Genomic DNA, 14,916 nt, shown 5'->3' with positions numbered 1-14,916 from the left:
CATTACCACTGGATGGAAAATGTAAATCTAAGTCCATGGGAAAATAAGAGCGGGTACTGTCGGTTTGCCTTCCCTTTGATTCAGGCTTTTCCTCATAGTGGTTCCCTGTACTTAAGTATACATGACAAGGTGGGAGTGAAAATGACTACTGAAGATTGTCAATGTGTTCTCGAGAGCCCAAAAAAGAGTGCTAACAATAGCGCAGCACATTTCTTCCATGGAGTCGCTCTAAAGAGGACAGACAAGCAGCCATAACTATTCGAGACCGCCATATGAGATGACACATGTACGTGACAGTTCTGACAGATGATAATTTTAAGGTGGGTGTGTCCTGTAATGTGTCACTAACCCCCTGCCTGCTTCCTCAGCCATTTTACCTCACAATACATGTGGTGAATTTGGGTCTTTGTGGCAGGCTTAGGAGGTACCAATTATAACCACAAAAAACAAATACAGAGACACATCACCTTACGCGCGTTATGATTCTACGGAGCTCCTCAAGGGACATGGAAGAACCCCCCCCCCCCCCCCCCAAAAAAAGAAAACTTGTGTTCCCTCACAAAGTTTTGCATTCCCTCGCAAAGATTACGAGATAACGCAAATTTTTTTTTTTTTACAAAACCTGGCTTAGTGTGTATGCATGATGGGAATTTGTTGAAATGGCTTTGACCTCCGTTGAGGAAGGAACGCGTAAGCATTCTGTAGGGGAGCACTTTGATGAAAATAAACCTTGAGATGAGATGAGAGCATGCAGGAGACAAATCAATAAAAACGCAGGCTGAAAGAGAAAAAGTAAGCGCTGCGCGCCAAAGGGCTATTGACTCTCATTCCTGGGCTGATTATATTTAAAGTGAAACCACATGAAACTATCTTCCTTGTGTGTGTCTGTGCCAGCATGTATCTGAAAGTATGGTAAAAGTAATTGAGACTTGAATTGAATCACTGGCCTTTCTCCACATCAAACTATTCATCCATGTATCCATTTTCAACACCGCTTATCCTGAACAGGGTCATGAAGAGTTGCTGGAGCCGGTTCCAGCTGACTTCCGACGGAAGGCAAACAACACCCTGAACTGGTCGCCAGTCAGTCGCAGGGCACATATAGAGACAAAAAATCATTGGCATCAACATCCACACCGTCACTGGGTGGGAACCGATCCCACGCTGCCCACTCACAAGTCAGGCGGGTGTACCACGACTCCATCAGCGACTACATCAAACTATTGTTAGCAGCAATATACATTGTATATATATATATATATATACAGTATATATATATATAAACAGCTTGAATGATGCATTCGCTCACGTTTAATTAAACAAACTGAGTTTTATCATGGCGGTTAAATCCCAACTGTGTCACAATCAGTTTTTTTGCTAAATGAATAGTGTAGCAAGCAAAATGGTACAAAAACAACTGATAAAAATACTGTAATAACTTGAGCTGCGACCAGCACTCAAGGGCCCTCGCAATCCTTGCCCTCGTAAGGATCAGCGGTTGGGATTAATGGATGGATGAAAATATTTGAACTCAACTGTATTGATAAGAGCGCTTTGAAACAACCCCCGCTGTATACAAAGTGCTGTCCATGGAGCACAAAAGAACTACAAAGGTAAAATAGACAAAACAAAGATATAGTTTCTATGTTAGGCACTTTATTGATTTTGTCTTATTGACTCACAAACACAAATATTTGTATGAACAGATTTAACAGTCTTGATGATTGAGGGACAAGTCCATCCTAAAAACCAGAAGAAATTAGACCAAAGTAAAAAACAAAACAAAAAAAACCTGAGAGTTTAAGGGTGTTAAGCTCACAGGAAAAGACAGGAGTGCTTCAAAGAACACATTTTTCGGAGGTTAACTACCAGCAATCGCATCTTTTAATGTATTTTGTTCGATGATTAGAATGTCATCCTATACAGTAAATATTGCTCAACATTTGTGTTGTGCCTTTCTACTTCCAGACCCGCTGAACGTTGCAACTGTCACACTTTCGTACAGTCATCAAAGTAGTACAAAGTATTGGAAAAGTCAGTGAAAAGGCACGAGAGACTGGCTCAACAATCAAAACACACAACACCCAGAGGGGGCACATGCAGCCGCTTCGGGGCGAGGAAGGCGCTGCAGCTGTTGTCCTGGGGAGCTGCAAGAGTTTTCATTTGTCATTTTATTGATACATTTTCGAGATTTCTCCAATCAGCAGCTTCCGAGGACAACAAGTGCCTCCTCCCACACACTGGCGTTAACATTCTATGAACTTGGCCTGCCAAGTCTGACCACTAGAAGACACTCAGGTTTCAACGAGGAGATGACCAGCCACCGCAATAACTACACAGCAAGAGAGCTCCTTTCTCTCACACGCTCACCTCCATGACTCAAATTCAACATTACCCACAACAACGCACCACTCTGATTGCTAAATGAGCCCAGTAGTTTATCTGAACGAATGCTAAGTCATTTTCAGGTTTGGAGTGACATCGTTGTGTGTTATTACGCATAAAAAGACCAGTTTCACTTGTTCTGTCTGTTCCAAGTTTTGTATTTGGCACATGCAAGACCACTGAAAATTGAAACTCGCCACACGTTTAAATTCAAAACCACAATTGTTTGTATACAACACTGTCACTGAGGCTTCTCTTTAAGCACGGATGGTCAGAGAGATAATACAATTTGATTATATCTGCATTTGCTGTAATCCTTCAAATGTCAGCTGAGATCACAAAGCAAACATCCTGCCTGAGGGCTGATTGTTCAGTAGGAATGTAGAAGTGATCGCCGTTTGAGAACAGTAATCATCTATCAAATTATGTCACTTTTAGCTCATTTTTATGGTCACCAGCTTAAACTAGCCCCGACCTACACACATAATGACAATCAAGCCTAATTTAAACTTTTTTTTCCCCTTTCTTCTGGGACAAAAAGTGGGCAAAGCTCCAATTGACCGATATCCAAACAATGGTCGAGACAGCAATGGTCAGGGCCAACAATCATAAACCTTAAAACGTGTTCAATATTTACAATCGCACTGATTCCAAGATTGTGACATTAGCAAGCAACTTGAATCTTACACAGTTGCCCAACACAAATATATAAGCGACTGTTTGTATTGGGTGTTTTTATAACATGTCATCCACCAAAACAAAGATGACTGAGAAGAGACTGCACACAACTATCTGATAAGTTAGCCTTGCTTCTTCTATTTCATCTTCTACTGTTCTTACACTTTGTCATTTCTGGCAGTCTAGATGCACTGTGGCACCATGCTGTATCTACAGGTCAGCCTTGGTACTACAACAGCATCAGGATTTAGCGCCGAAAACTTGCGATTGTCAGTCACGATGTTGTTGTGTGATGTGCTGGTCATCTTCAGTACACCATACATTATATAAGCAGTATATATTTTTATATATATCGCAGTCACATTTTTTAAAAATCCTTCAAGATGCTAACAATAAGTATGCGCATCGCTCTTAGCAGTCAGTAGAAGTATCTCCGATTAATATTTAGGTTTACTTGGGAGCTAATGTGCAGCAATGTTTCTGATGACAGAGGATTTAATAACAGTCCATTTGAAGAGCGATCATCTGGATGACATAATGCAGTGTGAAGCATGGCAGTGTTGTGGAAGTGTGAGAATGGTAAATTTGAGTCTGCAGGTAGCAGCATCACATGATGCTGAAGAAAGCTTTAACACACAAATTCTTGTCTCATGCGGATGATCTGTAGCAAGGCAGCTTGGACGTCCTCATCCATGTGGCCCTACAAATAAAGAAATAAAACACTTTGAGAAGGATTATGGACAGCTACTAACGTAGTCTTGTAAATTGCATAGTTATATAAGAATTTGAACCACTTGCTAAATGCACCACATTTGTACAAGACTGTTTAGCTTGACGCATACTGGCACTATCAAAAAGTTGCACTCTGTCAAAACACAAAGCTAAATTTATACCAAAACCATACATCTATTCCATATTATTACATATTGTTTTGGTTTGCCATCCTCAAATGTTTAATAAAGTACAGTTTACGTCAAGACAACCAACCTGCGCTGCACTGAGGAGGTGTGTTCGATAAATGGAAACTACTTCTCTGTGTTGCCTCTCAGCATCCTAAATGAACAGACAGAGAGAAAACGCAAGATTATTGCTTCACCATAGACAGGCAGTCACATCACCCAGTTTAAACTTTAGCCAAAACATGTTGCCTAATGCAGTGTTTTTCAAACCCTGTGCCGTGACACACCAGTGTGCCGCGAGACATTGTCAGGTGTGCCACGGGAAAATTTGTATGCTTGTGCGGTCTATCGCCCAGAAAGTAATCGTGCATTACCCTCCCATACCGCTAGGGAGCAGAACAGCTAGCCAATTGCCTTGTGTTTAGACGAGAGACAAACGAATTTGTGACGCATGAATGCAGGACGATGGTGAAACAATAAATATGAAAGATGATAAAATACTTTTTTCTTTGTGTTCATTTAATTCCAATTCAAGCTGTTATAACGTCATTCTTCAATGTTAAAAACGGTTATGGTAACAATATAACCCGTTAATTGGAATGTAAGCGGTGTTTTTTTTTTTTTTTCCCACATTTTCAGCAAGTGGTGTGCCGCGAGATTTTTTCAATGAAAGAAGTGTGCCTTGGCTCAAAAAAGTTTGAAAAACACTGGCCTAATGTATTAGATAATAAGTCGACAATGATGCACACAAGTTACTGTTGTCTTCCATTACTCGTCTCTCAAGGTAAAAGATGACCTTATTCAAATACCGTATTTTCCACACAAAAGGCGCACTGGATTATAAAGCGGACCTTCAATGAATGGCCTTTTCATATATTGGACGCACCGGTTTATAAGACGTAATCTACAATGCATCCACTAGATGGAGCTACGCTCAAGGAAATGCAAGCAGAAGGATCAGATGTCAGTAAAATGTAGGAGACTGGACTGTCTCAGAAGTGTTTGTTATTTATTCCTTTGTTGTGTATTCACAAATGAGGAAATCACAAAATAAATCCTGTAGGGGGGCTACAGAATTAATTTTGTTATTTCCTCACTTGATTTTCTGTTTTGATGCATTATTTTCAATTTTCGTAGTTACATTGAAGTAATCGTTAATTTACGTTTTTCAGAGGCGGTCATGAACGCCTTTCGAGTCGAACGGAAGAAGAGAAGGCACGGAGACGGACAAAGACGTACCTGTATTTGTTGAGACTGTGAAAACCATTAATAAAGTGTGCCTTTTTAAAAAAAACAATGCCACAGCTCTCCTTTTTCCGGAGCTGCAACAAAAACCTATTTAATAAAGCAGCGACACAGTTCACTGAACCAACAGCAAGTTATAACATTGACTCGTTAACGTTGAACTCTCTTGCCGCTATTCTATTTCCGTGTTCTATTGCATGTCTCCAGCAAGGAGCCATTTTGGGGTCAGCATACCGTATTGGCCCGAATATAAGACGGCCCTGATTATAAGACGACCCACTTTTTTTTTCAAGACTCAAGTTTTAAAAAAGACGTTTGGAACACCAAATTAATTTTTATACAGAAAATAATTACAGTACATCTGAAACAAATGATTATAACAATATATTTAGAAATATATAGAAAAAGCATGTGATTTTGCCTCATTCAAATCTAAAGTGCAATCACATTCGTAAATGAATGGCTTCTGGTTTTTGAAATGTAAATTACATCATAACTTCTCCTCAGCTGTCGGTTAACCTGGCCGATCTTCGACCCACTTTTCTCCAGATTGTCGCTACGTTTCTCCATTTTCTGTTATCTCTTCTATTATTTTCTTCTCTTTTCTTTCTTATCGCTATTTGTTTATTTTTCTTCTTCGTGCTACCGCTATTTTTATTCTTCGTGACAGGGGTTCACTTTAGCCTGGGGAGTCAAGTTCAGCATTCACTTTAATATCTGGCGCCATCTAGCGTCGTGAATGGGTATAATGTCTAGACCCCGAATATAAGACGACCCCCCCGTTTTCAGTCTTATTTCAATGCAAAAAAAACCGTCTTATATTCGGGCCAATACGGTTTTACCGTAATGACCAAACACAAGGCACACCGAATTTTAAGGCACGCTGTGAGCTTTTAAGAAAATGGAAGACTTTTAGGTGCGCCTTTTAGTGCGGAAAATACGGTATGTGTGTGTCTTGTGTGCGACATGAATCCACTCACAGCCAGCTGCTGCTGTAGGTTCTTGATCTGGGCTTGGAGGGTGTCGATGTGCAGCATCTGCCTTTTGTTCGGGGAGTTGCTGGTGTACGCCAGCTGGGACAAACCATTCAGTGCTTGCTTCAGCCGCTCCACGTCCGTTAGCAACTCCGTGATCTGACCCAAGCAGAAGCATGAGGAAAATGTATTGACCGCATGACCTCACAGCACACAACAACAAAAAAAAAGGACAACGCGTATGCGAGTCAGTGCAATGATTGTTTTAAAATGACGGCGTGCAAATGAGGAAGTCGAGGAAGGCTCCGTGATCACTGATTACTGATTACCTTCTTGTCTTTGGCTTCAGTCAGCTGAGATGATGTCTGAATCCTTCTCTGAAGATCACCAATGGTGCTGAGTGACTCATCATAGCGTTCTTTCAGCTCCCGAATTTCTCGTTCAATGGCCTGTCCCTTCTCATGAACAGCTTCCATCTCCCTCCTGGCCTTGCTCTCCCCCTCCCTCGCCTGAGTCGCCTCACGGTGTACCGCTTTGCATTCCTCTGTTAAACTCAACAGCTTGTTGGTCAAGTTGGTGGCTTCCTCCTCCAGATGCTGCTTCTCCTTCTTCATTTGGGCCATATGACCTTCCTTGAAGCGAAGCTCTTCGAGAGCTTGAGTGGCTTGAAGAAGTTCAGATTGGAGGGCCGAAACGTCCTCGGCCCTTTGGCCGCTATTCTCCTGCTCTTCTCTGAGCCCCATTCGAAGCTCAGCGACTTCCGTCTCAAGGGCTTCACTGGCCTTGGTGTGCTTCTGCAACAGAGTTGCCTGTTCTCTGTGGAGTTCCTGAACTTCCTTCTGCAGAGCACAAACCTTCTGGGCCTCCACCTGCTCAGTCTCTCGTGCTTTCTTGCAATCCGCCTGGGCTTGCTGCATGGCATCGTGAAGGGCCTTGAGCTCCGTGTCATAGGTTGCAATGCGCGTCAGCTCTGATTTTAGACGGTCCTGGAGATTCTGGATTTGAGTGTTGCACAGGGCATTCTGGTCTTCAAGCTCAGCTTTCCGAAGATTGGCCTCCTTGTACTTCTGCTCCACATCGGTTAACTTGAGAGCCATTGCCTCATATCGGCCCTTGAACTCTTCCTCATATCCCTTGCGCTTCTCACCGGTGACAAGAGCAGTGTCAAGTCTTTGTTGAACAGAATTGATCTCAACTTTCAGTTTCTCTTTCTCCAGTTTGTTATTCTCTCTTTCAGACTTCTCCCTGTTATACGTATCTTCCATTTCCAACAGTTTAACCTTCAACTCCTTGACTTGGGTATTGTAGGAGTTTTCTTTTTCCTCAACGGCTGTCAGTGGGACAAATTTGGACTGAATAGCCTCCATGATGGTATCGAGTTCTTTCTTTTGAGCTTGCAGTTCTTGTGTCAGCTTCACATTTTCCTCCTGGGCCAACGCATGCATCGCCGACAGTTGGTTTGCTCTATTCTCTGCCTGCACCACGGTGGCGCCCATCTTTTCTGTCATACATTTGTGATCCTTCACGCTCATATAGTCATTTTTCATCTCTAACAGAACCTTTTCCAACTTTTCACGTAACTCGGCGTTTCCTTCCTTCACGTTCTTTAATTCCTCTCGAACTTCCTTCTCCGTGGACTCCAAATTCAAATTCTCAGACTTGACACTCTCTAACGTGGAGGTTAAGTCTATCTTCAGTTGCTCATGCTCTTGTCTCGGCACATAGTCTCCCTCCAGGTTCAGTTTCAAAGTCTGACTCTGTGCTGTCAGCTGGGCACACCACTTTTCTCTGTCGTCACACTTACTCTGTAAAAGTTCAAATGTCTTCATCACGTCAGCATTCTGAGTTTTCAAGGCTTTCATTTCACTCTGCTGTTTCTCTGCGGCACCTTGCAGATTGTTAATATTCTCCTGAAGCGTCACTTTCTCTGTGTTAAGCAGTTGGACTTGTGCCTCTGCTTTGCCACAACGTTCGCTGGCTTCCACGAGTTTGTCCTCCAGATCCTCCACAGCCGATAGCATTCTCATTCGAGCTTCCTCATGTTCCTGGATTGGGATGAAGTCGACCTCAAGCCTGCTATTCAGCTCCTCCAGCTTCTCTTGCAGTATCTCCCGCTCTTCCTCATTCTCCTCCATCTCATGAATAAGTGCCTGGCTTTTTGCAGTGACATCATGTAGTTTTTTCTTCAACGAGATGTTTTGCTCTTCCAGGGCAGCAATCTTTTGTTGTTCCTCAGTGGGCACGGTCCCTGTTCCTGCTCCTCCCTGAGTCGGATTATCTAGCTTCCGATGGAGTTCCGCCACCTCTTCCAGGACACGATCGTAGTCGTCTCGGAGCTCAGTAAGCTGACGTTCCTTTTCATCTACTGCATTCGTCAGTAAGTTTTTCATGTTGTCAAATTTCTCGGCCGGTACCATGCTGCCCTGCTTAGATTGAGCTCCCTTCAGCTGTGTCTCCATTGCGAGGACAGTTTCCGAAAGTTCATCTCTCTCTGCAGTCACAGCTCCGAGCTTTTGATTTAACCGTTCAGCTTCAGTTGCCAGCTGGCTCTCACTGTTCTTGTACTCCTCCAATGCCTTCTCACTCTGTTTAAGACGATTGCGAACCCGACCCACTTCAGCTGAAGCCCCCTCATACTTGGCTTTGATATCCTGAAGCTGAGCACGAAGCTCTTCCGTGGCCTGGCCTCCCAAATGTTCCTTCACCGCAACCACATGGGCCTGCAGCTGTTTAACTTTGCATTCCGACTCAAGCATCCTCTTCTGCACGTCCCCCAAGGCATCCTCGAGTTCTTGAACTTGCTGGTCAGCCTGTTTCTGGATGAGATCTCTGTTCTGAACCAGTTCTTGGCACTCTCGATTTTTTCTGCTCAGAGCTGAGTGAAGCCGCACCCTCTCCTCCTCGGTTACTTGTTGTTTTCTTCTGAGCATCTCAAGCTCATGCCGAAGAATTTCAAGATCACCAGAGAGACCCTTCTCTAATGGTCTGGACAGTGAGCGAGACATTGCTGGATTCTGGAGTTTCTGACGGGAAAAGTGAGAATCACAGGACTGAGAGTAAGACAAAGTAACAAGGCACTTGCTGGTTTTAGGGCATGTTACGGAAATAACATATCAATTGCAAGTAACAGATTTAGATTTGTTTTCAGGCCGATTCATTTTTCAAAATGATCCTCTGACAATAAATTCTCATCACTACATGCTAATGGTGACCACATTGGCAGTTGTTTAAATCAGCTTAGCTTACCTGATCCGAATCCAGGCTATAAGCTTGCTTGACTAAAATGTTCTCTTTTCCTGTGAAACAGTGAAAATGTAATTAATACAACACAAAGCAAATGAAAATCAATTTGGTGATAATTTTTCGATTGTAATAATAGCTTATTTTCATGAAAGATCATTCAACCTTTGATCACTGACTGTCCGGAGTAGTCCCCCTGCAAATACAAAGAACAACACATTTTGAATATGTGACCAATATGTAAGAAAAAAGATGACACAACAATAGAACATCTATCTGAGATAAATACACTTCAACAATTTCCGACAAGGAGGGATCAAAATGATCTGTATACATCCACAGACCATCGTGCTTTTGAGCTGGACCTTGACAGTCTCCAAGCCTCGTGACCCTTCTCGTTCGTTGGCACTAAGTAACACCTTTAATTGCTCCTTCTGATACAATGAAAAGAACAAAAAAAAGAACAAACAAGTTTAACAAGCAACCATATTCAGATTACCACTGATTTTTGCATGGGTACATGCAAATTAAGTCATCAGCATCATTTAAAAATACTGAATCAGAAACTCGAATAACCCAAATAGTACTGGCTGCAGTTTTATCAGAAGTGCACAGGTCATAATTAAAGGAAGAGCAAAACACGGCACTTGATAGGAAGAATATTCGTATTCTTTCCCTTCCGGCTTGGACCATGAAACTGTCATGCTAGGCGTATGTTTTATGCCTGGTGGTTGATTTGCGGCACGGTGGACGACTGGTTAGCACGTCGGGCAATTTGTTAGCACGTCGGCCTCACAGTGCAGAGGTGGAGGGTTCGATTCTGGCTTCCTGTGTGGAGTTTGCATGTTTATGTCAGTGGCTGTGTGGGTTTTCTCCAGGGACTCCGGTTTCCTCCCACATTCCAAAAACATGCATGACAGGTTGATTGAGTACTCCAGATTGTCCCTAGATGTGATTGTGAGAGTGAATGGTTGTTCGTTTCTGTGTGCCCTGTGATTGGCTGGCAACCAGTTTAGGGTGTACCCTGCCTACTGCCCGAAGACAGCTGGGATAGGCTCTAGCACGCTCGCGACGCTTGTGAAGATAAAAGCGGATCGGAAAATGGATGGATGGTTGATTTGATTGGCCTGTGATGGATGAAATAGGCAGGATGTTTGTACTACTCCAATTCTTCATCTTTGTTTCGGCGCCCGTCCATTTCAAATACTTCTTTTAGGCTCTTAATCAAATGGACGCACGGAGGGGCATCAAAATTAGATCTACATCAATCTTTATTATGTACTGTAAGTACTGTAGCTGCTTTTATGGGTACCAATAAAATGTTCTGCATTGACTTTAAGGGGACACTGGCCAAATAACAACTTGATTGGTAGTAATTATTTTAGATTGGAAAAGCACAAAAAATGTGAAAAATACACCTCCATATTGATTTATTGCATTTTTAGAGCAAAATGTTTTATTGCATGAATTCATCCACATTGGGTACCCATCACTCACTATTTGTTGATTTATTCAACTTGGCAATTCCAGTCCAAAAGATGAAAGTCAAGCCAGCTATTACAGCAATTGGTCATTCTATGAATTACGTTAACATGCCTCAAATGCACTGCAGGGCCCACTTCAAAGTAAAAGCCTTACAAAGCGTCGATGTCCATGTCATTATTGGTGAAGCTATTATTTTTTACGTTGCCCCATATCATGTTGGCAAACAGTTTCCGTAATGCATAGAATGAAAATCGCTGTGGCTGCTGGCTTGTCTTCAATTTGTTTCATGCCTGGAAACAGGTCAAGTGGCATCGCATTTTTTTATCATCGGAAGGAAGATATCTCTCTGAAGGCCTATTTGATTGTGTTGGGTGGTTGTGCGTGTGTCACACATGTGACATCTCTATCTGGGTTATCCTGTCACATGTTTGATTAATATAGGAGCGCACGTGACATTTATTACTAAACGTGCATGCATATTCAACATTTTCAAGTTCATTACAAAAATATCAACTCCTGCAGTGAGGAATAATCATGAAAAAAGTACCCCATCCTTTTAGGAATCTTATCTTTTTTAAATGTCATTCTGGCATGACATGTTTCACCATGTTGAACATGTTGAACAGAATCTTTATTCCAAAATGGTTATTTTTGTTCACACTGTACCTCTTTGTGAGCGTCGTCTACTGTCTTCTTTTCCTGTAAATAAAAAACAAAAATGCCAGAGCCAATGAAAGATGATTGCTCTCTCAAAATGTCTAAAACTGATAGCTAGTATGCGAACTTAGAATTTAGATATAAGATAAAAGATATGATGAGTCCCCAGTTCCCACGCACTTAATGATTGTCATGAAAAGAAAAGGTGATGCAAAACAGTGGTAAACATGCCCCTGTCCCAGCTCTTTGGAACGTGTTGCAGGCATCAAATTCAAAACAAATCCAATTAAGTTTGCCAGTTTGAACTTTTAAATATCTTGTCTTCGTAGTGTATTCACTTGGAGGTTAAAAAGGATTTCGAATCATTGTATTCCATTTTTATGTTTTACTCAACATCCCAACTTCACTTGAACTGAGATTTGTACATTCATTCATTCACATAGTTTGGTTTTTACCAGTCCTACAAGCCCAACATGTACATGTTCTGACAAGCATTTACCTGTGTGAGCTGTTGTTGCAACAGGATGACTTTATCTAACAGGGCCCTCTGTTCCAATTGGTACTTCCTGAGACTTTCCTGCAAGGACTCGTTCTGCCTCTCTAGGTCCTGAAACACAAAGCCAGAAATAAAAAGCACTCACTACAACTTCAACCAAATACATTTTTTTTGGTCCTATGTGTTGTGTTGTGTTATTTTTGTTAATTTGACCTCAAAATGGCACCGCGAGAGTGGCTGCCTTTCCAGCAGCTCCTATATTTTGTTGTTGTACTTCTTCCTTTCATAACTTTGCTGCTTTGGGAATTTCTCCATTGCGAGACTAATAAAGGTTTTCTTATCTTATCTTAAATATCGGTCATTCAGAAAGGAAAGTCGAATTACTCATATTATCGACAAGACTAACATGAGATATATTCATTTGCTGCCCGATCTGGTAATGTAACAACATGAATGAGAAAAGACTGTATTTACATGTATCATATGATCCCTTCTGTTAACCTCCTTGGTGTCCGAGCGCTCCACCGACTGCTGAGGAAAGGACATTTTAAAAAATGTAAATTTCTGAAATGATTTGAAATGTGACACGATTGCAAAAGTGCAAAAACACATCAAAAACAAATGTTCCTGTTTTTAATGCAGAACTAGAGGCTCCTAAAATGAAGGGGGCTTAATATAGTAAAACGGTTTCACGCAGAATAATTTTGTGAGAAAACGTGTGCGAATATTGGGTGTGACCATAAAATGCATACAGCCTGAAAAATCTGAAAAAAAGCCTTGAACTATCAGTAGCATAAAACAATTGTGAGAGTAATGAGTTCGATTTTTGAAGACTACATTACCTGTCTCCTCCACTGTTCTATTTTTGTTGCCTCTTTTTCTGTAAGGATTAAAACACATTTCAGAATTATTTTTTGCAAAGCCGAGAAGAAAAATAAACTAACGGCTAAACATGAAAAAATATCAGTTTGAACACAATATCTCATCATTATTAAACAATGGTATAGCTGTGTCCAAGAAAGACACAAAAGATGGAAATCTTACTCACCATAACAAATTTTATGCTGCATTAATAGAAATGATTTCAACATTCATTCATAAACTTCTACCTTTTTACAGTTTATTTTCATACACAAGCATAATCCTGTTTTGGTTTGCTTGTCTATTTCTGTTCATTTAGCAATGGCTAAAGTTAAGGCCGTGTAACAAAAAATTGTTTAAATCAGAAAATTGATTTTGATTTAAAAGATGTGAGTGCACAGAATCAAACCGAATCGTTGCATTTTCAAATATATTTAGAAACGTAATGAATAATCTTTTATTGGAGAGATGCACATCCCTAATGTATTTGCACAGTACATAGAGAATAATAAAATTTTACGGATTTCTAGTCACAATGGAAAGTTTTTAAATGATGTACAGTATGTCGTTCTCTTTTTTTTTTAATTTTTCTTTTATCACAGTAAAAAAACAACCAAACCGAACATGGGTGTATTAACTTCTTATATTCATTATAAGTCTTGTTGGAATCCAATGCTCTGCTTCTACAAACTGCATACATTCAAGAAATCTGACCTATTCCCACCTTTGCTGGCTTTCTCGAGGTAGCCTTTGACCAAATTAACAAGCTCTGGATTCTTGCTGAGACGAGCATAGTGGAACGCATCATGACCCAAGCTGTCCACGTCCTTCACATCAGCACCGCGCTTTAACAACACCTCCACTGCATCTTTGCAGCTGTACTCGCAACCGAGAATGAGTGCTGTTCTAAAGGTGATGGGGGGGAGGAAAAAAAAAGAGCTTCAGCAATAACATTTTAGTGAGAAGTATGACATGTTACCCGCCCCCTCCCAACCAAACTCCAAAATGATATCTGCCTTGTTGTACTCCAGACTATCAGCAGTATCAGTAACCTGAATACTTGTCTTGATACATTTTTGCCTGAAACCACGAATCAAGACATTTTGCCTGGTGTCATTATTCTTGACAAGCATTATTTCACATGTCAGTATGAGCTCAGGCTTTCACAAAATGTCTATTCATCAGAATCAGAATCATCTTTATTGGCCAAGTATGTAGAACACACAAGGAATTTGTCTCCGGTATAACATGCTGCATTAGTATCATCGTAAACAAGGACATGACAAATAGGTATGGAAGGACATTTCATGCAGGCAACTCGGACTCCTACTTTTTTTGTTTGTCCCGCACAGAGATATCAGCCCCTCGCTCAACAAGTAGCTGGCAGATGCGTGGATGACACATTTGGGTTGCAAGCACCAGAGGAGTCCTGCCATCCTAAAGAATACAGACATGACACACATTCACACACATCCAACAAGTGTTACATAAATGCAGAGCGACAAAACAGGCTTTCACTTCAAAACACAAAAGCCCATCAATTTGAGTACCGGTATGCTTTTTCAAGAGTACATTTTTTCCAGTGCTTTGTGCTGGTGTCCGTGATAAACACGCAACGTGCATTTGAAGACAATGATTTGTTTGTTCTTATTGTTATGTTGTTATTTATATTTTATATGTTTGGTACAATTCCTATTTTTGAATAAGTTAGCTTTTCTTTGTATATTTGAGATGTTTTTTGTTTTTACAAATGCTCAAGTTGTATGTGTTTTGTGCTGGTTCTTGGGGTTATTCAGTGGTCTAGGTTAGGCAATATATGGCATTTTGTCAAAATGCATTCCTTTTATAAAAATATGTTCTTGAAGAAGATAAACATGAAATAATAAATATATTATATAATAAAAAAGATAATCATGGCATTTTTCTAACCCTTCATCTTAGTAGCCCTTGAAACAGAGGACTCATGGGGAGGGGTAAAACCAGGGAAGGGCTACGG

The 14,916-nt window shown here is 41.0% G+C and overlaps 1 protein-coding gene across 1 annotated transcript in view; it reads right to left on the bottom strand.

The window, feature by feature from the left end:
• Nucleotides 1-1,636: 1,636 nt before the first annotated feature.
• Nucleotides 1,637-14,916, bottom strand: part of uacab (uveal autoantigen with coiled-coil domains and ankyrin repeats b) — a 49,036-nt gene continuing 35,756 nt past the window's right edge. Inside the window, exons 7-19 of the mRNA XM_086106445.1 lie at nt 14,251-14,357; nt 13,645-13,826; nt 12,902-12,939; nt 12,534-12,590; nt 12,063-12,170; nt 11,573-11,605; nt 9,766-9,855; nt 9,587-9,617; nt 9,428-9,477; nt 6,511-9,204; nt 6,188-6,340; nt 4,051-4,116; nt 1,637-3,763 (exon numbers count right to left, since the gene is read on the bottom strand). Coding sequence (XP_085962571.1) covers nt 3,692-3,763; nt 4,051-4,116; nt 6,188-6,340; nt 6,511-9,204; nt 9,428-9,477; nt 9,587-9,617; nt 9,766-9,855; nt 11,573-11,605; nt 12,063-12,170; nt 12,534-12,590; nt 12,902-12,939; nt 13,645-13,826; nt 14,251-14,357 — 3,681 coding nt within the window. The 3' untranslated portion in view covers nt 1,637-3,691. The remainder of the gene's footprint in view (nt 3,764-4,050; nt 4,117-6,187; nt 6,341-6,510; nt 9,205-9,427; nt 9,478-9,586; nt 9,618-9,765; nt 9,856-11,572; nt 11,606-12,062; nt 12,171-12,533; nt 12,591-12,901; nt 12,940-13,644; nt 13,827-14,250; nt 14,358-14,916) is intronic.

The sequence above is a fragment of the Hippocampus guttulatus genome, chromosome 3 (assembly GCF_054856545.1).
Source record: "Hippocampus guttulatus isolate MCC_2025c chromosome 3, RoL_Hgut_1.0, whole genome shotgun sequence".
In the NCBI taxonomy this organism is placed as follows: Eukaryota; Metazoa; Chordata; class Actinopteri; order Syngnathiformes; family Syngnathidae; genus Hippocampus; species Hippocampus guttulatus.
Note: the sequence above shows the minus strand (reverse complement) of the source record. Positions and strands in the feature narration are given on the sequence as shown.